At 64.3% G+C, this 23596-nt stretch overlaps 3 protein-coding genes across 10 annotated transcripts; 1 reads left to right on the forward strand and 2 right to left on the reverse strand.

The window, feature by feature from the left end:
- Nucleotides 1-1422: 1422 nt before the first annotated feature.
- NAPRT (nicotinate phosphoribosyltransferase) lies at nt 1423-4840 on the reverse strand. 3 transcript variants are annotated; one of them, XM_027608015.2, is made up of 13 exons: nt 4583-4840; nt 4243-4370; nt 4061-4143; nt 3673-3803; nt 3451-3566; nt 3053-3249; nt 2832-2972; nt 2440-2524; nt 2263-2343; nt 2068-2170; nt 1830-1984; nt 1619-1726; nt 1423-1536 (listed from the first exon to the last, which is right to left on the reverse strand). In XM_027608015.2, exons 1-13 carry the CDS (start codon nt 4806-4808, stop codon nt 1474-1476), a joined length of 1617 nt encoding a protein of 538 aa, XP_027463816.1. In that variant the 5' UTR covers nt 4809-4840; the 3' UTR covers nt 1423-1473. The 3 variants fall into 3 exon arrangements, with proteins under 3 accessions (XP_027463816.1, XP_027463825.1, XP_027463807.1); XM_027608024.2 differs by having other exon boundaries at nt 4061-4128; nt 4231-4370; XM_027608006.2 differs by having other exon boundaries at nt 4231-4370.
- Nucleotides 4841-5959: 1119 nt separating this feature from the next.
- On the reverse strand, nt 5960-20117 carry EEF1D (eukaryotic translation elongation factor 1 delta). Of its 6 annotated transcripts, XM_027607964.2 has the most exons (9): nt 15092-15605; nt 12815-13902; nt 10992-11115; nt 10476-10547; nt 7075-7174; nt 6891-6991; nt 6539-6757; nt 6170-6364; nt 5960-6062 (listed from the first exon to the last, which is right to left on the reverse strand). In XM_027607964.2, the coding sequence occupies exons 2-9, from the start codon at nt 13900-13902 to the stop codon at nt 6024-6026; spliced, it is 1938 nt and encodes a 645-aa protein (XP_027463765.1). In that variant the 5' UTR covers nt 15092-15605; the 3' UTR covers nt 5960-6023. The 6 variants fall into 6 exon arrangements, with proteins under 6 accessions (XP_027463765.1, XP_027463783.1, XP_027463791.1 ...); XM_027607982.1 differs by lacking the exons at nt 12815-13902; nt 15092-15605 and adding an exon at nt 19899-20117; XM_027607990.1 differs by lacking the exons at nt 12815-13902; nt 15092-15605 and adding an exon at nt 19899-20046 and having other exon boundaries at nt 10992-11112.
- Nucleotides 20118-20490: 373 nt separating this feature from the next.
- Nucleotides 20491-22473, forward strand: TIGD5 (tigger transposable element derived 5). Its single transcript, XM_027606151.2, has one exon. It carries the CDS (start codon nt 20491-20493, stop codon nt 22438-22440), a length of 1950 nt encoding a protein of 649 aa, XP_027461952.2. The 3' UTR covers nt 22441-22473.
- The last annotated feature ends 1123 nt before the right edge of the window (nt 22474-23596 follow it).

Raw genomic sequence — 23596 nt, forward strand, 5'->3', positions numbered from 1 at the left:
GGACAGCCCAGAGGAGACCCCAGCACGGTCCAGGGTCCAGAAGTCAGGGCCCAACCCTGAGCTAAGGCCCTGCCTGATTCAGCCCTAAAGCAGCAGCTGGGTCCAGGCAGAGCCTGGGGCCAGGAGCTGGGCCATCCCCACTGCATTCCGAGCCGGCCAGGCATCTTGGGGATGAGGATGGTTGAGAAAGATGTCGCCACCTCTGAGCTCAGGCAGGCCTGGGCTGGAGCAGAGGCGAGAGGAGTGCCCCTGCTGCCATCGTCGGGGTGGGCCTCCTGGGTCCTAGCCCGTTCTGAGGGGCCCCCTCCACCCAACACTGGACCACGGGGTTCCTGGGTCCTGGCCCAGAGGAAGTGCACAGCTGAGAAGTGGTGGACCTGTGGGGGTATCTGGGGCCTGTATTCTGCCATGTGGGTGTTTGTGAGTCTGTATCTCTCCAAGCCTCATGCTCCCCAGGGCTGGCCTGACCAGGTCTCTGCCCCAAATCTTGTCATGTTCACCCAGTGACACAGGGCACTGCCCAGCCTAACTAAGCCTTGGGATCCAGAAGAGCCAGTCTGGTCAGATACTTGAAGAGGCGGAAGTGTTTTAGGAAGCACCGCAGGAAGCCAGCACCCCTCCACGCCCTTGCCTGCGTTTGCCCCCTTGTGCTGCCTGGATCCGAGAGGCCTGGCCCCCCCCACCCCACGTAGCTGAGAACAGCTCTCCCGAGTGGTTTCTGTGGAACCCAAGTCGCCAAAGCCAGTAGAAACCTGACTAGCTTTGTGCGCAGAGGCAGGACCAGCCCAGCACCGTTCATTTCTTCGCTGGCTCTAATGCCACTTTCTGTCCCTTTGTAAGGCTCCTGGGTCAGGCCTGGCTGACCCCATGACCGATGGTGGAGCCCGTGAGCGCAGCGCCCAGTGGCAGAGTCCTGCAGGGCTGGCCGCTGCAGTGGCCAGGGACAGCTGGGCTTCTCTTTGGCTTGGCAGGCATGAGGTGTCCCACTGACTCCTCCGGGGCAATGCCCTTGGTTGGTGTGGGGTCTGGGGCCAGGCTTGGATACAGGAAATCCCCAAGGCCCTCCTCCTGGGACCTCATCCCCACCCCGTGGCTCCCCCTCCCCGGCCTCCCGCAAGAGCCCCACCATCTCCTAGGTGGGCACTATCAGCCTCCCTTTCCCCAGAGCCTTGTCCTGTCGAGTCTCAGATCTGGCCCCGCAGTCCTGCTGCACGAGCCCCTGACTACCAGCCTTGGCCTAGCGCCTGGCCACCCTCAGACCCCAGCAAAAGGCAGCCTCCCCCGCTCCCCAGGGCAGAGCCTGGGCCTCCCCCAGGGGGCATGCACCCAGGCTCTGATCCCTGAGTCCAGCCCACCCTTGGAGGCCCTGGGGGGGGTCAACTGAGCGGCAGGCTGGGTGAAAAAAGGACACATGACAAGCTGTGCAAGACAGTGACTGATTCATGTTGATTTCAGGCAGCCCCAGCTCGGTGCTCACGAGGATCCTCCGGCCCGCAGTCTGGCCACCAAGGCCTGGAGCTTATCAGACAGCGCCACCTGTAGGAGGAAGAGAGGATGACGGGTGGCCATGGGCACAGAGGGCACGTGGCGCAAGCTGACCACGTGGGCGTGCACCCACCCGGTATTGTGCAGGCTGCTCCAGCCGCTTGTGCTCCGGGCTCAGACGGCTCAGGGACAGCTGGGCGAAGGCTCTAGATTCGGCCAGAGATGGAAGGGGCTCACACAGCTGGGGGGAAAAGGGAAGGCAGGAGCTGTGTCAGTGGTCAGGGTCAGGGGCCAGGGAACTCAGGTTGAAGGAGCAGACTAAGGAAGCAGATGGAAGCGGCTACCTGTCCCTGCTGGACCCAGAGTCTCAGCAGAGGCTCCACGTGGGCAGGCCTCACGGTACAGGCTCCCTGGGCCCCTCGAGGCCAGACCCTGAGCTCCTGCCCAGCCTGCGGTGGCGCCTCCTCGGCCAACTGCAGCAAATCCAACAGCGGAGACCCTGTGTGCACACCAAGAGTAAAGCGGGGGGCCTGGGGACGGGAGAAGGACCGCGGAAGAGCAGGAGGCGTGGGAGGGCCTCACCATCAGCGCCCAGGAGCCGGAAGGCAGCCTTGCTCCCAGGCAGCGTCTGTTTCTCAGGGTCCTCGGTCAGCTTCATTCGGGGTTGGCCTCCCACAGACACCAGCTGCAGACGCGTGTGCTGGGGTTGCTGGACTCTTCTCCCCCAACCCCTGATCCCTCTGGCCCACCCCACTGGATCCCAGATCCTAACCCAACCTTGTAGACGCAGCCCAGGGAAGGCTGGCGGGGACACGTGACCACATTGGTGCCGATGCCAATGACGTTGACCTCACTGCCCTGGACGAGGAGAGAGAAGGTGGCAGTGAACCTAGCTGACGTCTGCAAGCCCGGGGCCCTCCTGGCCCCCCTCTGGCCTGCCCCTGCCTGCCCCACCTCCTGGGCCAGCCGGGTCAGCTCCTCCTCATCAATGTTGTTGCTGACGGTGATGGAGATGGATTCCAGCCAGGGCATCTGGAACCTGTGATGGGGCAGCCCCTCAGATGTTCCCTGAGGCATCCGGTCACTCTCCCTCCCCAGGTACGCGTCCCCCCCCACCACCTGACAATCTGCCCTCAGCCACACGGGTCCTGGCCTTTTGCTTAGAAGCCCCTGGGTGAACCCAGCCCTGATTTCCCTGCCAAGGTCCCAATGTTTCTGCTGCAGTAGCAACCACATCAGATCTCCCCACTTTGGGAGGAACAAACTGCTCTCTCCTCTGCCCCATCCCAACGTTCCTGCTCCCAACACGCTCTCTCAGTGGGCATAACCCGTCCCAGGGGACTCACTGGGCCGAAATGCTCCTGAAGACCCTGCGGATCTCCTGGGCCTGCTGCAGCAAGTCACCACTGTCCAATCTTACACCCACTGCTCGGTAGCCCAGCTCCCCCAGGGCCAGGGCTACTGCCAGAAAGTTAGGGAGACCGCTCCTGCCAGCAGGAAGGAGAAGGGTCGGTGAGGGGCCACGGCTGCTCTGCAGAGCCCACACAAGGGACGACCTGGGCCTTACCTCTGCACACTGTAGGTGTCCAGCAGGCCCTGGAAGGCCCGGGGAAAAGCCAGGGCATAGGCCACAAAGGCTGCCCGCTCTCCCCGGTGGGGCTCCTGAACCCCCAGTCCCAGATGGGCACACACGCGATCCAGCCATGCCTCCACACAAGCAGCCAGATCCACCATGGGGCCCTGACTGGCAGCTGGAGCCAACATCTACGGAAAGGGGCCGGTGAAGGTTCTCCAGCCCACAGTGCAGGGTGAGGACTGGCTGACCGCCAGCTGGGGGTCTGAGCAGGGTAAAGCCCGCACTACCAGCTTCCCAGCACTGGGGCTACCTGCCGGGAGCTCAGGTGGGCAAGGACTGGCTGTGGGGTCTGCCCCCTGGAGCGCAGCGGGGGCGTGGGGGGTACTGACCGGGTTGGGGGGCACCTCAGTGCCCAAAAAGGAAGTGATGAAAGAGTGCGCCAAGGTTCCGGCCAGGGGCACGCCCCGCAGCTGTCCTGCCAGCACATTGCTGCTGCCATCGAAGCCTGAGCCAGGGGGTCAGGAGGGCGTCAGGCGAGCATCAGACGGGCTGGAGGACGTCTGGCAGGTGTCTTCCTTCCCCGGCCCCTGCCTCCCTCCTCAGGCTCTTACCGCCCAAGTAGCTATAGGTGGAGGCTGTAAGACCCCCGTCCGGGCCCTGGGCTCGCCGCAGCCCCATCTCCAACAGCCGCTTCTTCGGACCCGCGATCAGGCGAAGCCGCGCAGCGTTGGTGGCGATGAGGCTGTCGGGGACAAGGGAGCAGGGGACCTGCGGTGAGGGTCACGAAGTCACCGCGGACCTGGGCCCCCTTCGCGGCCCTCCAGTGGGCGCGGGAGGCCCCTCTCCAGAGCCCTGGCCCCGCGCTCCGATTCCTGGGCGGAACCACGCCCCATCCCAAAGGCCCGCCCCCCCGGAAGTCCCCGCTCGTCGTCCTGGGGCCCAGCTCCTACCCCGGGTCTGCCTCCAGGCCGGCGGGGTCCCACCCGGGCGGGGACCCACCTGGCGTAGCTGACGAGGCAGAGGAGGGGCGTCTCCAGCAGCTGCACCACCAGTAGCGGCCCGCACACCTGCAGCAAGGGCACCTGCCGTGGGGTGGGGGTTGGGGGGGCAGTTGTCGGCTCGGCGCTGCCCGGCACGCTCGGGCCCACGCCCTCTGCCCCCCAGCTCACCCTGCAACTCACGCCAGGGAAGGCGAGGGAGCCCTCGGGCAGGGCCCGCACCGTCACATCGGAGCAGTCGAGGGCACGAAGGTGCTCGAAGAACGCGGGGTCCGTGTCGGACGGCAGCATCGAGGCCAGAAACTGCACGTCTGGGGGTGACAGAGGCCCTTGTGGGCTGGAGCTAGCGCAGGCCGTGGAGGACTCGTCGGGGCTGGGACCGTCGGGGGTCCTGGGAGGCTTGTTGGGCCATGGGGGACTCTGGGCCGGGGCTCTCAGGCGAGGGGTCGGGGAGGGAAAGACGCGACTAGGTGGCAGGTGACCAGCAGGGTCATGGGGGCCGGCCCGGGGAGGGTGGGACTACCTGCGTCCTGCAAGCGGAAGGCGCGCAGGAAACGCACGCAGTCGCGCAGCCCCGCGGCCAGGGCGAAGGCGCCGCCGAACGGGCAGCCGCGGAAGAAGAGCTCGAACTCCGCCTGTTCCTGCGCCCGCCCCGCGCGCCAGTAGCCCAGCGCCATGGTGGCCTGGTAGAGGTCGGTGAGCAGCGCGCGAGCCGCAGCGCGCGCCTCGGGGTCCTGCTCCGCCGCCATTGCGCCCCGACGCCCGGACTCCGGCCCGCGCCCCGCCCCGCGCCCCGCCCCGCGCCCACGTGACGCCCCGCCCCAGGTTTGATCGGGGCCCGCCCCCCTGGCAGGGCAACTGGCACCGCGGGCGCCCGAAGCCGCGCTAAGGCCACACCCAGCCTGCCCTGGGGAGGGGCGGTCGGTGCCGGGGACTCTACAGCCTGCTCCGAGGGAGCACGTCGGCGGTGCTCAGGGACGTGTGGTGCTGACAGAGTAAGAGGGCCCCCAGGGCCCCCGCCGTCAAGGGGGGGGGGGCAGTCCATTCCCGTGCGGCTTGGGCCCCTGGAGGGCACCGGTTCGACCGGAAGTAACCACAGCCCACACCCTTTGTCCCCAACTCAGAATGGCTGTCTCACCAGCCTCGCTGGCCAACGGTCCAGGGGAGGGGCTGCCAGTGCCACGTACCGCCCGGACAGGACCGTGGGCACGACTCCACAGGTCGATTTGTCACGGGCCTGCCCAGGGTCCAGGTCTCCAGTGGGGGAGGGGGAGGGGGAGGCCAAAGAGCAGACACGGGCAGCGCCCCGGGGGTTGGAGGGTTGGAGCAGCAGGGGCCTCATCGAAGGAATCGGCCAGGCTCCTTGGACATGCTGGGAGGCCTGGCAGGGTTTCCCACAGGTCCCACTTGGGGGGCCCATGACTGTGGTCACAGCAGCAGGGCCAGGATGGCCCCTGGAACCTTTCTTCCCTGGACACTTTTGCTCCCCTGGGGTCAGCTCAGCAGGGAATGGAACCCAGAGGAGGTGGAGTGGAGAGGCCGCCTGTGCCTCAAGCGGGGCTGGCAGCCCCCGCCGAGCGGCCAACGCATACTCTGTTTCTGGCCTCAGTAGCTTGAGCCTGGTGTGGCACTTGTAACCGAGGGCTGAGTGCCATCCGGAGGGCAGCCAAGAGGCAGAGAAGGGGCAGACAGGGAGTGAACACACAGCCACAAGAACGCTGTGCAGAGACCAAGAAAAGGGAGGGTGGTGCTGGGCCCCGGGGTCACTGGCGGAGGAGCAAGACGGGGCCCCGCTGGGACGCCAAAGAGGCGGAGGCCAAGCGTGAGGCCCGGAGCCTGGCCGCGCTGCTCACTGAACGTGCCCGCCCCCTGGGCCCCGACGAGGACAGGAGCCAGAGAGTGCGATCTCAGTCTTTAATGGCTGCAGGGCCTCACACACCCAGGCCCGGTGCTGGTGCTCGGGCTCAGATCTTGTTGAAGGCAGCAATGTCGACACTCTGCACCTGAGAACGAGCGAGGCCAGTGGTCACACGGGGCCCAGTTTCCCAAGGACCCACCCGCTGCGGCCACCTGCCTGGCCAGGGCTTTGCCTGGGGGCCTGTGCACTCACGTGCTCCCCGAACTTGGTGACCTCCTCCTCTAGCAGGTCCACCCCCACTTTGTCGTCCTCCACCACGCACTGGATCTGTAGCTTGCGGATGCCGTAGCCCACGGGCACCAGCTTGGAGGCCCCCCAGGTCAGCCCGTCTAAGTGGATGGAGCGCACGCAGGCCTCCAGCTGGGCCATGTCTGTCTCATCGTCCCACTGGGGGGGGAAGAGGTGGGGAGGCTGGGGGTCAGGAGGCTGCAGGCCCCAGGGAGTGTCCCCTGCTTCCCGCAGAGCACAGCAGAGCAGGCAGAGCCCTTACAGGGCCCCCGGGTGCGGGCTAACCCGACAGCCCCCCTGGGACATGGCGCGGGGGGGAGGCGCGCCACTCACAGGCTTGACGTCCAGGAGGATGGAGGACTTGGCCACCAGCACGGGCCTCTTGGCCTTCTTCTCGGCGTACTGCTGTAGCCGCTCCGCGCGCAGCCGCGCCGCCTCCTCGTCCGCCTCCTCGTCGCTGCCGAACAGGTCGATGGCGTCGTCCTCATCGTCCTCCGCGGCAGGGGCCGCCTTCCTGGCAGGGGGCTCCGCTTGGCGCATGGGGGACACGTGCTGCCGTGGGGGAGGGAGGCTGAGGCCCGTGCCACCGGGGCCCCAGTTGGGGGTGAGGGCCAGGGGCACCTTCTGCCGCCCGCCCCCCTCCAGTGCCCAGGCAGAGGGTCCCTGGTCTGAGAGAGGTACTCACCTGGGTCTGTGGGGCTGTGGCCCGATGGGCAGGAGAGCTCTTCTCCAGCACGCTCAGCCGGGCCTCCAGCCTGGAGACAGCCTGCTGCAGATCCTGCACCACTACAGGAGCAAAGGGGATGCTGGTCAGAGGGTGGGGAGGCCAGCGGGGAACGGCGTCCCACCCATTAGGCCCAGGGACTCACCACCTCGCAGGCTCTGATTCTCCACTTCCAGACTGGCGATCCGGACGGCAAGCTCACTGTGATCTCCGCTGGGTCCGCTGGAGGCCCCAGGGCCTGAGCTCTGTAAGGCAGGGGAAGGTGAGGATGCGGCACCCCAGTCTGCTCCCAGGGTCCCCCTGTTCACAGCCACTGAAAACCAGAACCCCAACATGGGTGGGAGACCTGCTGGACACTAGGAAGAGACTCCTGTCAGCCCCCGCTGGGTCCACTTGGGGTATTCCAGCCCCAAAAGTGGGGAGGAAGCCCTGTGAGCATGAACCCAAGCAGGAAGCACAGGGCCCAGCGAGCGCTGGCATGGAGGTGGTGCAGAACCCACACCCTGGCTGTCACTGCCCCTTGGGGCGGGAGGAAGCAGACTGCATACAGCCCTGGGACAGCCCTGGGACAGCCTGGGCCACAGCGGGGCCGGGCAGCACAGCTCGGAACTGGACACAGGAGGGAAGGGGGTTCAGGGGCCAGTGCAGGTAGGAGAAGACAGCTTTCCTGTGTAGGGTGCAGACACTCCATAGCACCTTGCCTTCCCCAGGCCATACACCTGCCACCTGGCTCATGGAGCCGGCCCTTGAAGGCTCTGGGTGACGCGGGGCGCACAGCTGCCCGCCAGCCTCCCTTGGGTTCCTCCCTCACCGGGAGCCCCTCAGCAGGGCACCACGCCTCAAGCCCGACTTACACCTTGGGGGCCTACACATACATACCCAACAGAGTGGACAGGAGAACAGAGTGTACCTGGCCCTTCCGTGAGGGCAAGCCCCACGACCTCCTCCTCTGCTCAACACGCCCCCAAATCACAGACAAGCTAAAGGTCCCCAGAAAGGACAGGCGCCCGGCTCCCTGCTGGGGGTCAGTGAGCAATGCAAGGCCAATGTTACCTAACCCGTGACCCACTAGCTCCCACATCTGGCTCCTAGCAGACCCAGCCAAAGGCAGAGACCGGACGCCATGCAGCTGGGGCAGGAGCACCGGCACCAGGGTGGGCTCTGCTCACGGCACTCCGCTCCTTCAGCTCAACTCCCTCGCTCCACCAATGGAAAGCTGTGCTGGACTCGCTCACGTCTTGGCCGCCACCACCTGGCATGTGGCCTCCTCTCCAGCCTGTTTCCCCAGCACGCAGCTCTCTATGCCACGCTCACTAGCATTTGCAACAGTTTCCATCACACAGGGATGAAATCCCGACCACCCTCCTCCTGTTCTACCAGCCCGCACACCCAGGCCCGGTTCCCATCTCAGCAAGCCCCCCGCCAGCCGCCTCTCCTGGGGTTCAGTACCTGTTGAGCAAATGCATCCGGGCCCGGCCGCAGGCTGGTGCCTCAAGCCTTTGCCCTGGTGTCACCACTGAGTGGGGACTGCCTACTGACAGGTCCCAAGGGTGCAAGCTCCAGGCAAGGCCCCACCTGGCACAAGGCCAAAGTGGTGGGCAGAGACCCGAGTGCTGGCGGCCACTGGGTTAACCACCACCAGGCCCTGCATGCTCTCAAGTCTCTCACTGAAGTCTATGCCCTGGGACGACCTCACCCACCCCGACTCTGACCCAGGCAAGGAATGAGGATGCCAGGCAGTCTAGGGCCCCCAACCCCAGCCTGTGAGGCAGACCTAGGCTTCCCTGTCTAGTCCTGGCCTGTGACAGTGGGCCACAGGGGACAGTGCCACCTTCCATCCCCACATCCAACCCTGCCCCTGGCACCATACACAATTCCCAGGAAGCTCTGGGTTCTCAGGTCGCAATGGCTGCTGAGCTCTCTCCAACCCAAATCCAAGCCTGGGGCTGGGCCAGCAATGTCCTTCCTGGGTCCCTGTTAGTGGTTGAAGGACACCCCCCCTGAAGTTCCCACCACTATCACAGAACAGGGGCTTGTTTGGAAATTGGGCCTCTACAGTGGTAATCCAGTTATAATGAGGTCATTAAGGTGGCCCTAATTCTGACTACTGTCCTCATAAAAGGCAATTTGGAAACAAACACCCGGAGGGAACACAACGTAAAGACACAGGAGAATGAGGGCCACGCACGTGCCCACGATAGGGCTCAGAACCTGCCCACACCTTGACCTTCGACTTCTAGCTTCCAGACTGATTTTAAATAAAGTGTCCCGTTTAAGCCCTTGGTCTGGGGTGCCTTGTTACAGCAACCGCAGCAAACCAGCAGTCCTAGCAGAACGCCCACATGCTTTCAACCCCCAACACGGCCAGGGTGCCCTGAGGGCCAGAGGAAGAGTTCCTGTAGCCCAAGAACCCCCAGGGCAGCCGGCCCCTGAGCCGCTTAGCTCCCCGGCCCTGGCCTTCCGGGGGGACTGGAATCCCGCACACCGGCCTGGGTGCGAGGCGACAGCAAGTGGGGGCCAAGCATAAAGCAGGGCCCCTGAGGCAGGAAGCAGTGGCAACAGCCCCTGGGGTTTGTTGAGAGCTGTCCCGCCCAGCCGTGGCAGGCAGAGGCTCCCGAACTTGCCCACGTGCTAATCCCCAAAGCCAACAAAATGATGGCCTCAGGTGGCAAAAGGGACGCTGCCCACAGGACAAAGCGGAGGCTCTGCAGACAGGGAAATGCTCCTGGGTTATCTGGGCGGGCCCGTGTCAGCGAGAGGCAGAAGAGAAGAAAATGTGAGATGGCGCTGGAGTCAGGACACAGCTGGCTAGAAGCCACAGGCCGAGACATGAGGGCGGCTTCTTCAAGGTGGGAAAGGCAACGAGAGAGTCTTTCCTAAAGTCTCCAGAAGGAACACAACTCTGATGACACTCCGCCTTCAAGGACAGGGTACCACGTGTCCCAGAGGGAGAATGAGGTCCTGACTCCGCCGCCTAGGAAGGCAGAGAAGCAGGTCTGTCTCCTCCTAGGGACACACCTGCCCAGCCAGGCTAGAAACAGAGCTGGACATGGACCTGGCCTCCTCCCCTGATCCCATCTGGGACCTGGAGGCTGAACTGGGCTGCACGGCCCCTCTCTGGGCCTCAGAGTCTATCATTTGGCCTCCACACAGCCCGTGAACCCATCTCTCTGGGGAGGCAGGGCCTAGGGAGCAAGAGAAAGGGGCAGCAGATGCCGCCGCTCACACTCCTCCCCAAGCAGGGTGCAAAGCAAGGAGGCCGCCTCCAGGCCTGTGCCTGCGGAGTGCGCTGGAGGACCATGGTGTTGGCCCAGGGACGGCGCTGAGCGGCAGGCAGGGTGAGCGCAGGAAGGAGTCCTGGGCGACCGCCAGCAAGCAGGCGAGAGGCCCAGCAGGGAAGGCTTCTGTGGTGGTGGGGGTGCAGGTCCCTGTCCCAGCGGGAACCCAGCACCGTGCACCTCGCCCTAACTCTGTCCCGACGGCCACGTGCTCAGCAGCAGGACCGGGCAAAGTCAGACATGCCAGTGCGAGCCTGCAGGTACTCACGCCGGCCAGGGATTTCTGGATGTTTTCTCTGGCTCTTGCAATGTCTCGAAGGATCACACTGGCGCCGTTCTCCTGTAGAGACAGTGCAGAAAGAACCAGTCTTTTGTTTTTTTGTTTTTTTTCCATTAAAACAATTTTAATGAAAAAAAAAAGAGAGAGAGAAAAACCCTCCTACAGAAAGCAAGCAAGAGCTATGCAGAGTGAAAGCTCAGCGGGACAGCAAGGAGCGCAAGGGCTCGAGTCGGCCGGAGTCTTGTAGCCGTGACAACAGGGCCCGAGGGACACCCAGGCCCACGCCGTCCTGATGGGCACCGGTATGCCCGCTGGTCTGAGATGGTGCAAGTGAACAGTCTGCCCCGTGCCAACGCGCGAGCAGATCCAGAACCCCAGGAGCCATCTGGGGCCACACCTCCAGAGACCCCACCACCAGCACCCGGAGCAGAGCCAGCTGGGCCCAACATGCCTCTGCCCTCCCGATGCTGGCACAGTCCCCCAGTGCTCCGAGTACATCCCTACCTGGCGCGAGGAGCCAGCCACAGGCCCGTTCATCTGCTCATAGAATTTTCTTTCTGCGTCGTCATATCTGAACTTGTCAAACCAGATCTTCTCGTGCACTAGGAAGTTCGTAGCCATTTTCCTGCTGGAAAGGAGAGGAGAGACTAAGACAGTCAGCTGGAAGGAAAGGGTGCATCCCTGAAGGCCCTAGGCCTGGCCTGCAAGAGCACCCCACCAACAGCCCAGAAACCAAGGGTGCAGGGGGATCAGGGGTCCGGGTCAGAGCACAGGGGGTCTCGGCAGAGCTGAACCAGCCCCTCCACACCATCCCTGCTCCCGCCCCTTTGGTTCTCAGGCTGGCAGTTCCCAGGCTTGTCCCCAAGACCAGCGGCTCTCAGACTGGGGCGAGGAACGTCCGGGGGTCCCCACGGTCCTCCCGTTCCAACCACACATCTGTGCAAGGCTCAATTTATGTCCATCAAACAATTCACACCAACAGACTGAATGCAGAAGAAAGCGTGAGAATCCAGCTGCCTCCTGTTAAGCAAGACGCTAAAGAGATTTGTAGAGAACGTCGATCAAGGCCACTGCTCACTGAGCTGTCGTTTCGGGAAAACCATCACTTGTAAGAACAAGTCGTAAACAGTAACAAGTGACAAACTTACTTTTCAACGAATAAAGTACTTTCAGGATTTCTGTTTTCTATGCTAACGTGGCAAAAAATCGAGATGTAAGAGAAGCTCTTTGGGGTCCGGAGGCCAGTAACCTCGAGAACCGCAGCTCTCCACCAGAAGCCACACTAGGCCTGCCTGCCCTCCCACACTGAGCACGGCCCCTCCTGTGCCTGACCCAGGGCCACAGAAATGGACCCGATGTCACCACTTCTCTGCGCCAAGGGCCCCAGGCTATCACTGGACCTCACCAAGTGCGCCCTTGGTGACAAGGGGGCTGGGTCCCGTGACTCTCCTCCACCCACCCCTGTAACCCCGTCAGGAGGAGCCAGGCCACTATGGACAGTTTAGCTCCATGGCCCCCCCCCACAATGCCAACAGGGACACAAGGGGTCCCACACCCTGTCCCTCACACCAAGGTTTGGATTCTGTCAAACCAGCAAATCCGACCCCACGGAGGAGGTGCGAACGCAAGGCTGGGATGGTGCGGCTTCCCTGAGGCCTGGCCTGCGCAGCACCCCACAGCCCACACCCCCCTGCGGCTGCACATGCCATCTTCCCTCAGAGCCGGTCATCTCCGCCCAGCCACCCGCCTCTACCCCTGCCCTTCTCCAGGCTCTGGCATCCACGGACCACTGCTGGTGCCACACGGAACCATCCTGGGGCAAGCCCTGGGTCCCCAAGCTGAAGGCAAGTAAGCCTCGTCCAGGGGTGTCCTTCAGGCCAAGTGGCTCAATGGACAGCATGCTGGTGTCCCAGACACACTCACCTCACCTTAGAGGTGGTTCCAGACGAGGAAGGCAGGAAGGACGTGCCGGTTCCCACGCCTTCCCCAGTGGGGCTCGGGCCAGAAGCCTTCAACACTCCCCCTGCCCTGACCTGTGACAGCCAGAGGGGACTCTGGGAGTTGCCCCGTCAAAAGGGAAACCCTACACAAGGCAGACTTGGCCCTGTGCTAACCCCTTCTCACCCCCCAACAGCCCCAAACCTTGGGAGGTTTTTGCTGCACTGCCCCAGGAACTACCTCTGCCCAACCCACTCCTGTATCCAACTTAGCCGGGTCCAGGAGTGTCGGGGAGAGCCATGCCGGGGGTGGGGGTGGGGAGAAGAGCAGGCAGGGCCCCCAGCCCGGGGAAGCCCAGGCCAGGAACCCGCTCGGCATGTTTCTCCTACTTGGGTCTCAGGCTGGACATGGACGGGCCAGACCGGGCACCAGGTCGGTGAGCCAGGGAAGCAGCTTCGAGGCGCCAGGCCATGCGGAGGGCCTCAGCAGCATGGTGACGGCACTCTGCGCTGTCATAGGTGGGCTTGCTGAGCCAGGGGGCCTCGGCATCCTTGTGCAGGAAGTACCAGTAGGGCAGGGCAGAGGAAGCCTCCCCATCAACCCGCCGAGGCCCGACCCGCTTGCTTCCCACAGTGTTGCGCCCTCGCCGGTCTCTGCGGCCCCGCCGGGCCGCCTCAACCTGGCCTGCTCGCTCCTGCAGGCGCACCTTCCCGGGGGGGTGGCCGTCAAACATGGCCTCGTAGAAGCCCCTCTCCGCTGCATCATACTGGGGCTTCTCGAGCCACACCTCCTGCACCAGCGCCTGCAGGCTGCCCAGTGGGGACTGGCCGTCAGCCAGGGGGCTGGGCTGGCGGGTGAGCGCCAGGTCGGAGGCGGCCGCCGGCTGGCCTGTGTCAGAAGCCCCTTGTCTGCCGCTCCCCTCGGCGGCCAACAGCAAGGCTTGAGACCACTCCACAAATGCCTGTTCGGCCTGGTCGAAGGAAGACTTGTTGACCCAGATGCCCCAGGTCACGTGGTGGCAGGCCACCTGGCTTCCGTGCGTGCAGGGGCCCCGGGGGGCCAGGGAAGCTGGCTGGGCGGCTGCATCTGCCAGCCTCTGGCGGTATGAGCTCTCTGCCTGGTCAAACATTGGCTTGTCCAGCCAAACGTGGTCGGCTGAGAGGCCCACAAGGGCCAGGTCCGCCTGGCCGAACCAGCTCTTTGGGGAACGCTTCCTCTTCTTCTGCAGAGGCTTCTTTCCATCGTGGCTCTTCCTGGGGTCCCTCACGCTGCTGCTGCTGTCAGGGGCATCGGCCTCCTCAGCGTCCTTGGCCTCCTCCTGCCCTGGCCCATTCACGGCTGGCCCCTCAGCCAGGAGCTGCTGGGGGGTGGCGGCTCGTGTGGCCTCCTGCTCGTAGAAACGCTGCTCGGCCTCCCCATACCTCTGCTTGTCCTCCCAGACAGTCTCCAGGGTACAGGAGGCTTTCCCGCTCCTCATCTTCCGCACAGCGTTAAAAAGCAAGCACAAGAAGGCAGTTGCAACACAGCGCGCCATGGAGGATGGCGCCCCCACCCCCCTCCTCAGCCTGACTCTTGGGGCTGGCTGGGCCGGGGAGGGCTCCCCAATGGGGGTGCCATGCGGTAACAAGCAAGGACCTAGAGTCAAGTCCGTGGGAAACTCAGTAAAGCAAAAAACAAATACGTGTGTGTGTGTGTGTGTGTGTGTGTGTGTGTGTGTGTGTGTGTGTGTGTGTGTGTGTGTGTGTGTGTGTGTGTGTGTGTGTGTGTGTGTGTGTGTGTGTGTGTGTGTGTGTGTGTGTGTGTGTGTGTGTGTGTGTGTGTGTGTGTGTGTGTGTGTTTAACCATAAAACTAATCTTTTTTTAGGCACCCAGGCTCTGCACAAGGGTCTAGACAACACTGTGTCCAAACTTCAGCATCCACGGGGAGCTGCTAAATAACATGCAGGGTGCACTCAGTTAATCCAACTTTCATAAACGAATAATTCTTAGAATCATTATGTTCCATGAAACACGACATTTGTGCTGAAAAATTACTCACTGCTCGTCTATAATTCTAACCGGACATCCTTTGATTTTGCTACATTTGGCACCTCGCCTGCCACACTGGTGCTTCCAGTTTCCAGAAACATGCTTGGCGGTCTCTAAGGACAGCCCACCCCACCCTGTAGCAGTGCACACGCACCACGGGCCACACCACCATCCAAAGCAACACACGCTCCAAGGGGAGCTGCCAAGGGTCTCAGATGAGGGACAGCCTCTCAGGGGGCAGCTGGGAGCAGAGGGTGGAGGGCCCGCCCTTGCAGGGCCACATCGGGGAAGAACCAGGCTCCCCATCAGCTCACAGCTCTGGCCATACCTACAGTTAGAGGGGGCCACCTGAGACTCTCTGGGCCCTAGGGTGTCAGGATGCCCTTCCCGCCTTTCAGTGCCATCTGACATAAGGGGCCCCATCACCAGGATGGTGGTGGAAGACAGGTTGGGGGCTCTGTGTCCCATCTGCTACGGTGGACAAGCCCCCAGCTTCTTAGCTAGAGGTGGTGTTCTCTCGTTTGGAGACCACGGTCATCTGAACTGAGGGGTCGGGGCCACTGCCACCACCGCAGCCTCTGGCCGGGAGCGGCTCAAGCCCAGAAAGGCCCAGAAGCCAGTCTGCTCTTAAGGCGTACCTAGTGGTCTGAGCTCACACTCAGCTGGCTTCTAGAGGAACGGCTGTAAGCAGCACAGAGATCTCTTCCAGCCACAGATCCGACTCCAGGCCCTGCTCCCCCAAAGGAGAAGTGTCCGCCCCGACTGCCCAACACCCAGAAGCTAACTTGCCAGGGTGCCGAGCAGGGTGCCCTCAGGTCATCCCCCCCTGCTTCTGTGGGGTCATGCAGTGTAGCCTATGCGAGGGCACCCACCGGCTGGGCCCTCATCCCCAGGAGACAAGGTCCCCACCGGGAGGACAGCAAACCCTCCCCACTACCTGTACAGGATCGCCGTCTCTTTCCTAACACCCCCAAACAAAACTGAAACCTGGTTCTCATTACTCAGTGGGACATGTCAGCTGTCCACCAGGATTTGGGAGAAGAGCCCCCGTGTACTGTGAAGGGACATGCCGGGGGCCTCTAATGGCACAGGCCACGGGACAGAAGCCCCAGGCTTGGAGGGAGCCCCGGGCCACCCCCTTGTGCCTTCCCCCCCAGGCCGGCAGTGGTGCTTACCAAGGCCAGGCTGGAGGCAGAGGCAGTGGTGGGAGGTGGGGGCGTGTGCCCAGGAGGCAAGGCATTGTGACATCACCCACTGTCCCTGAGGGGACGGCAGGCCAATCAGGCAGGGCCTGTCTGCCCTTCAGTCTTTCTGGCACCCAGCCCCCGGTAGACCCTCACCAGAGCAGCCCAGAGTTGGGGTGGTTGGGCTCCTTCAGCTGTATCCACTAGGCTGACCCCCAGGGTTGAAGCCCTGCCAGACCCTATTGGCCTAAATGCTGTCCTTGACTCCTGACATCACACCAGGCTCTGCTCACAGCTCTGGGGCCGCTGCACCTCAGGGAGGGGAAGCTGCTTAAGACGTCTCAGGAGAATGAGGGATGTGGCCTGTACCAGGGGCCAGCTGGGGCCGCAGCTCCACGCTCAGCCCAGAGAAGCAGCAGGCCACTCCCGGCCTGCTCAGGGGCTGCCCCCTCCCTGAGGCAGAAACTGGCTCGGTCCAGGGAAGTACCGAGATGCCCACCCCTGCCCTACTCCACCGGGTCGAAGCCCAACTACAGCAAACCCAGCACCTCTGTGTTGCGGACAAGGGAACGGGGGCCCGGCAGCCGGGCCGCACGTGCTGGGGCAAGTGGACTGGGGGCTCCCTGGCTGGGGCAGAGGGAACACACTACGGCAGGGGCAGGCGGTACTTACTTTCACTTCGGTCTCCTAGGGTGGCATGGAGAGAAAGCAACAGGTTAGAGGCAGTCAGAAAGGGCAGCTCAAGCGTGCTGGAAGGCCTTTGCAAAAGGTGCTTGGGAAGGTGGCGTGGGGGTGTGTGGTGGGGCGAACTGAAGATGAACACCCAGCAGACCCACCGCCAAAATCCCAGAAGGCGAAGGAGTCCACCCCCCTGGGGCAGCGCCACTTGGCGGACACTTGAAACGAGCAGCTCCTAGGGTTGCTGTTATCTGTAGCCCAGGCAGGCCCTGGGGGACACCATCTGAGCACCCTCCCACCTGTTCCAACCTGGGCAGAGGTCAGCCAGCACCCCAGTGCTCCCAGTACAGGGGATCCCCACCCAGCCCTGCTGTGACGCTGCCACTAAATCCAGGCCGCTGCACAAGGCACAAGACAACCACAACCGGTCCACGGGCCTCAGCAGCCACCGAGCCCCGGTGCCCTTGCTGGAACAGGACACCGCCATCACACCAGGCTTGAACAGAGACAGTCTTCCCACTGTGCACACAAGGACAGGGCTTTAGCCCCATCACACACGGGAAAACGGGCTGGAAACACCACGTGCCGCACCCCAAATCCAACAAAGGCGGCAGCCCAGGAGCTGAGGCAGCCAGGCATGGACCTGGTCGCCCTGCCCCGGGATCCGCCCAGCAGCCCAGTCACCAGACCCCTGGAGATCTGCCTCCTTTCTCCAGCAGGAACTCAGCCTCACATGCAGAAGCACGAGAGCACCAGCATCAGGTCACTGACAGGGGCACCCACGGGGCCCTCGGGGGCCGTGGCACACACAAGCACCAGCAGCTGCCCCACAGGAGCACGCAAAAGGCTCTGGGCCGGCCACCTGCACATGGCGGCAAGCCACCCCCACTGGCAACGTCACCCGGAAGCGGTGAAGCCAGTGTTGGGACCAACTACACCCACAGGGACACTGGAGGACCAGGCAGCAGGGGGCTCCTGGCTCCCCCTGCCCCCCATCTCAGATACAAGAGCCCACCTCTACTGCCTCCATCTCCCTCGTCTGAGAGCTCCCATGTTCCAAGAAGAACTGAACTGAAAACCCATCTGTCCTAGAAGAAAAGCAAGTTTGAGTTTGAATGATCCCCTTAGAGAACACAAAGGTGCAAGCCTCCAGCCATACAGCGGGGACCCCAGGCTGCCCGGGAAACAGGTGGACCCCCTCCCCTACCATCTCTCCAGACGGCACAGCAATGGAACAAACTTGAGGAACACCAGAGCAAAGACCCAGAAGGAAGGGGCCTCAGGTGTCCCCACCCTCTGCTCCTGAAAGCCGACTGAGTTGGGACTGGCTACAGACGGCCCCTCCTCTGCAACCGTCCCAGCCTGGTGCAGTCTGCGTTCTGACTGCAGGGAAGTTGAGTCCGTGCCCCGAAGCGCAGACAGAGCTCTTCTCAGAGCTGGGACGGGAACCTGGCAGTAGCCCCCAAAAGGACACTCCTGGCTGGAGGGCCTGGAAGGGAAGGATGTGGCCCGCCGCAGCTGTGCCCACCCAAGGGCCAGGCGCCTGTCAGTCCCTGTGAGCCTGGGTGAATGAGGAAGGTTTCTGGGAAGGGCTGGACCCTCCCCAGGCTCCGCCTTCCACACCACTTCCCCATCTTCTGGACACGACTCCACCAGTCACACACTCAGAGGAACTCTGCCCACCTTCCAGAAGAAGTGGGAACCCACATGAGTGTATGGGGAAGGGAGGGGTCCTGCAGGCCAGCTGCATCTCCTCTGGGCCCCCAGAGTCGGACCATGCTTCACAGCAATGCTTTCCGTGGTACCTTCCGTGTCGGAGGGACAGTGACAAGCACTTGGCATGTCTGAGTGAACAAGGACAGCCTCACAGAGGGGTGCCTGCCTCACAGAGGGGTAGCCCAGGACACCGCGGCTCCACACACAGGCTAGCTGTGCAAGGCAGGGATGCCACCTGCCTTTTGCAGGGGGATCTCCAAGCCCCACTTAGAAATATCAACCTGTCCCGCTGGCAGAAAGGGGACCCCTATGCCGTCAGATTCAGGGCTCCCACTGCAGCTGCCCACATCACCCCACACAGGCACGACAACGTCCGTACTTCAAATGCCGCAGCCGATCCATTCTACTCTGTCCTAGCCGCCAGAGCCTGGGCTTAGCTCACCAGCCTGGTCCCTGTGCCCCCTTCCCTCGGGGTGACCCCAGCACTGCACATGCTCCCCCAACCTTTCTGTGCACACTTGAGTCCTCATGTGTGCATCCCCAGGCCTCACACACCGTGGACAACTGCAGTGGGGAAAGGAAGCCCCTGAGTCAGTGAGGGGAAGACACCATTGCATCAGATGCCAGAGATAATTTTTTGGTTAATCTTTAAAAAGGAAAAAAAAATCACCTTCAAGAAAACTGCTTTCACGAAAACATCGGTCAAGCACCTCTGCCCACCCTGGTAGCCTCACCCTGCTCCCCAGGAGCAACGCTGGGGAGATGGCCCTGCACCAGATCCTCCAGAGGGCAGCTGTCTCGGCCCATCAAGGGCTCTCCTCAGGCCGTGAACCTCACTGCAAGCCCCACTCCAGAGAAGGAAAGGCCGGCCCGGAGGGCGCTGCCCAGGACTGGCAGGAGGCCCAGAACACTGACCTACAGAGATGACAGGTTTGTGTGCCAGTCACTCCGCAAGATGATGCTGTCCACGGGGCTAGGCACAGGAAGGTTCAGGAAGCACCAGATCCCATCCAAGACAGCCCACTTACAGGCTCAGGTACCCAGGAAGGTCGGAGTGTCAGAGCCGCTCCAGCGGATGCCTCCTAAAACATGTCCTTCCCAACCTCAGGCCAAGCCCACTTCCTCAGAGGAGGGATGTGCCAGGGTCAATTAAAGAGGTGCTCCCCCTCGGACAGGGACCCCCTCCCACCAAGTTTAGCCAAAAATTTCTCTTGCTCCGGGCTGACCCTTCCTTCTGGGAACCCTGACGTTCAGCCTCCATCCCACACCACCCCCTTGGCTCCAGGAGGAGCCTTTCTCTCTCCCTTCCGCTCACAGTGCCCCTCTGTCTCCGGGAGGAATTACCCACACCCCTTCAGACACTGGCTTCTACGGCGCTTCCCGTCGGGGCAACCTTTTCCGAATCGTGACTCCCGGGCACTCAGAGAACCCTGCGCACTTCTTTCGAGTCACTCAGAAGACGCGTCCTTGCTCTTTCTCGCATCCAAGAACCGTCAGGGTTCCACAAGGGCTGGGCCGGAGCCTGGCCCCCAGGCCGAAGACCGGTGCGCCAACAGGCGCGTGCGGGACAAAGGAAGAGCCCCCGGCCACCCCCAACCCCCGGCCGCCGCCCCCCACGCCGGGGCTGCAGCAGGGCCAGGGGCTGCGGCAGGGTCCGGCCGGCCACGTGGCCCGCGTGCCCCGCCCCTCTGCGCCCGCCGCCCCCGGTCCCCCGCCCCTCCGCCCGCACGCCGGCAGCACTGACGCCCCGGGCCCTGACGCCGCAGAGCCGCGGGCGCAACCCCGAGCGCCCGCCGCCCCCCCGCCCCGGCCCCTGGGGGCCTCCGCGGCGCGTGCGGCTCCTCTGGGCGCGGGCTGCGGTACTCACACCTGCCAAGGACGCGGCGACCAAGGAGGAGGGCTCGTGGCGCGGGACGGCTGGGGAAAGGAAGAGGTGGCCAGGCCGCGCACGGGAAATGAAGCAGCGGGATGTACCACGCGCCGCGGACAGCGCACGCAGGGGAGGCGGCTCCCGCGCACGCCCGCCTCGCCGCCAGAGCCCTCGGCGCGGCGCGACGCTCCCCGCGGCCGCAAAGGCGGAAGGCAGTGGGAGACCACCACGGGGCTCGCTGCGTCCCCACGGGGCTGGAACGGGCAGCCGGGAACAGGACCGCAGCTCGCCTACCCTCCTCCGCTGCCGGCGCAGTGGACTCGTCGGGCCGGGGCGGGGCGGAAGAGCCCGCACGCTCCTGAGGACGCGCGGCGCGGGGCGGGGCCGGGTGGCGCGCGGGGCGGGGCCGGGTGGCGCGCGGGGCGGGGCCGAGTGGCGGGGCCTGCGCGCCTGCGCCCCGAAAGCTGGCGAGACAAAGGGGAGGGCCCGGCCGGCCCCGCACCCAGCGCCCCGCCCCGCGCGGCCGGCCGGGCCGGCGTGTGGCCCTCGCGCCCCCGCCTCCGCCGCCGCCGTCCCCGCCGCCGCAGCCATGTACCCCGCGGGCCCCCCGGCCGGCCCAGCTCCGCGCCGCGCCCGCCACCCCCTGCCCGGGCGCCCCGCGCAGCCGCCGCGGCTCCCCGCGCCCACCCCGGCCCCCGCCGTGCGGCCGCCGCCCCCGGCGCCCGGGCCGCGGCCCCGCGTGGCCGTGAAGATGGCCTTCCGCAAGGCCTACTCCATCAAGGACAAGCTGCAGGCCATCGAGCGCGTCAAGGGCGGCGAGCGGCAGGCTAGCGTGTGCCGCGACTTCGGTGTGCCGGGCGGCACGCTGCGCGGCTGGCTCAAGGATGAGCCCAAGCTGCGCTGGTTCCTGGACCAGCTGGGCGGCGAGGTGGGCACCCAGCGCAAGAAGATGCGGCTGGCCAACGAGGAGGAGATCGATCGCGCCGTCTACTCGTGGTTCCTGGCGCTGCGCCAGCACGGCGTGCCGCTGTCAGGGCCGCTCATCCAGGCGCAGGCCGAGGCCTTCGCGCGCCAGATCTATGGGCCCGAGTGCACCTTCAAGGCCAGCCACGGCTGGTTCTGGCGCTGGCAGAAGCGCCACGGCATCTCCAGCCAGCGTATCTACGGCGAGGCCGAGCCTCTGGCCGCGGGCCCCGCGCCCGGCCCGCCTGTCAAGCAGGAGCCCGCGCAGCCCCCCGGCTCCAGCTCCGGCCCCCTGCCCGACCGGGCCCCGGCCCCGCCGCCCCCCGCCGAGGGCGGCTACGGCGACGAGCAGATCTACAACGCAAACGTCACTGGCCTCTACTGGAAGCTGCTTCCGGAGCAGGCCGCGCCCCTGGGCGCGGGAGACCCTGGCGCGGGAGGCTGCGGCCGGCGCTGGCGGGGTGACCGGGTGACCGTTCTGCTGGCCGCCAACCTGACCGGTAGCCACAAGCTGAAGCCGCTGGTCATCGGGCAGCTGCCGGACCCGCCTAGCCTGCGCCACCACAACCAGGACAAGTTCCCCGCCTCCTATCGCTACAGCCCGGATGCCTGGCTCAGTCGCCCTCTGCTGCGGGGCTGGTTCTTTGAGGAGTTCGTCCCCGGCGTGAGGCGTTACCTGCGTCGCAGCTGCCTGCAGCAGAAGGCTGTGCTGCTGGTGGCCCACCCCCCCTGCCCAAGCCCAGCTGCCAGGATGCCCGCTCTGGAGGAGAGCGAGGAGACCCTCCGGCGGTGTCGGCCCGAGCCCCTCAGCCCCCCAGAAGAGCTGCAAACCCCGGATGGTGCCGTGCGGGTGCTCTTCCTGTCCAAGGGCAGCAGCCGGGCACACATTCCTGCCCCAATGGAGCAGGGGGTCGTGGCTGCCTTCAAGCAGCTATACAAGCGGGAGCTGTTGAGGCTAGCTGTGTCTTGTGCGGGGGGCTCCCCGTTGGACTTCATGCGCAGCTTCATGCTCAAGGACATGCTCTACCTGGCCGGCCTCTCCTGGGACCTGGTGCAGGCAGGCAGCATTGAGCGGTGCTGGCTGCTCGGCTTGCGGGCGGCCTTCGAGCCCCGGCCCACTGAGGAGTGTGTTGGGCAGCCAGCCGGCCAGGCTGAGGAGGCTGCAGAGCACAGCCGGGTGCTCAGCGACCTCACGCACCTGGCAGCCCTGGCCTACAAGCGCCTGGCGCCCGAGGAGGTGGCCAAGTGGCTGCATCTGGACGATGATGGGGGGCTGCCCGACAGCTGCAGGGAGGAGGCAGGCCCTGGCCGGCCCCCTGTGCTGGCCCCTGCTGCCCCTCTACCCCCAGCCAGCCTACCCTCTGTCATGGGAGGTGGGGAGGAGGAGGAGGAGGCTGCCGTGCCCACTGCTGGGGAGGCTGTCCGGGGTCTGGAGACAGCTCTCCGGTGGCTGGAGAATCAGGACCCCCGGGAGGTGGGGCCACCAAAGCTGGTGCAGCTGCGCTCACTGATCAGCATGGCCCGGAGGCTGGGGGGCATTGGTCCCTCTCGTGCAGTCCCTGAGGATGGGGTGTGACCAAGCCAGCCAGAGTGGCCCCCCAGCGGCTGTTCTCCTGCTGCACTTGGAGGGAGGAGACACGCACAGTCTTCCATCTCCCCTCCCTCGTTCACCTGGGATGGCCCACCCCATGGCCCAGGGGTCTCCAGGGATCCCGGCCCCCAGGCTGGTCTGGAGGGGCTCTGTTGTGGAGGATCATCCTGCTGCACTGGCCCCCCCATTCTCCTGAGGGGGAGCTGGAAGAGGGGCCCTGGGCTCATACACCTCCGCCCTGGGCAAGCGCACTCGTGGTGTCTGTGGTTTTTGCCAGGGTCCCTTGTCGTGCACAACATAGCGCGCTAATCAGAGCAGCTCTCGGTTTTCCGGCCCTCGCCCTTATTGGGCTCCATGCCTGTCCGTACCTCCTGCCCTCCTCCGGGGTGGCCCATCACATGCACTGGACAAGGGGCCAGCACTCCTGTAAGTCTGGAGCCCTGGTGCTTCATGGTTCCTATGCCACAGCCATGCAGTCTCCATGCGGAGATCTCCGTGCGGAGTCTGTTTTTACAGATACCCTGCTGGGGGCCAGGGTGGTGTCTCATTCCCCAGCCCGGGGCTGGTCTTGGAGGTTGGCTCTGTAGAGGCTGGGAAGGGAGGATGGTGCCCAGCAAAATTGGGGATCCTCACGTTCCAGATGCAGCAGCAAGTGTAGAGTTCTGTTCCACTGGGATTGTTAGTTTTCCTTAAGAAAATTCCATTCCCAAACTGCTCTCTTATTCTATGGGGTTAGCAGCCTTCTAGACTTGGGCCCCTGGTGACTTGGCCAATGACTGAGCAAGCTCCCTGGACCAGCAGCCAGGCCCAGAGCCACGCCATCTACCCGGAGCGGGCCTGTGATACTGACAGCCATACGGGGACAATCCTACAGTGCCTTAGTGCTCCTCCACTGGAACTCCTGGCACTGCCAAGGGTATGGCTAAGGAGCTGCTTCCCGTAGCCCCAGGGACTGGGCTTCTGAGTGGGTCCGTTTGAGAGGAGGAGGAAAGGGCTCGTGTGAGTGGCTCCGTTTGAGAGGAGGGGGAAAGGGCTCATGTGTCTGGCCAGCTCTAAGTTCAGAGTCCTGCGATGCCTGTGCCTCCGAGGGACGGCCTTTGGGGAGGTGCTGCCCAGAGCGCTTGTGAGAGGCAGGGGCCAG

Source organism: Zalophus californianus, chromosome 4 (assembly GCF_009762305.2).
Source record: "Zalophus californianus isolate mZalCal1 chromosome 4, mZalCal1.pri.v2, whole genome shotgun sequence".
In the NCBI taxonomy this organism is placed as follows: Eukaryota; Metazoa; Chordata; class Mammalia; order Carnivora; family Otariidae; genus Zalophus; species Zalophus californianus.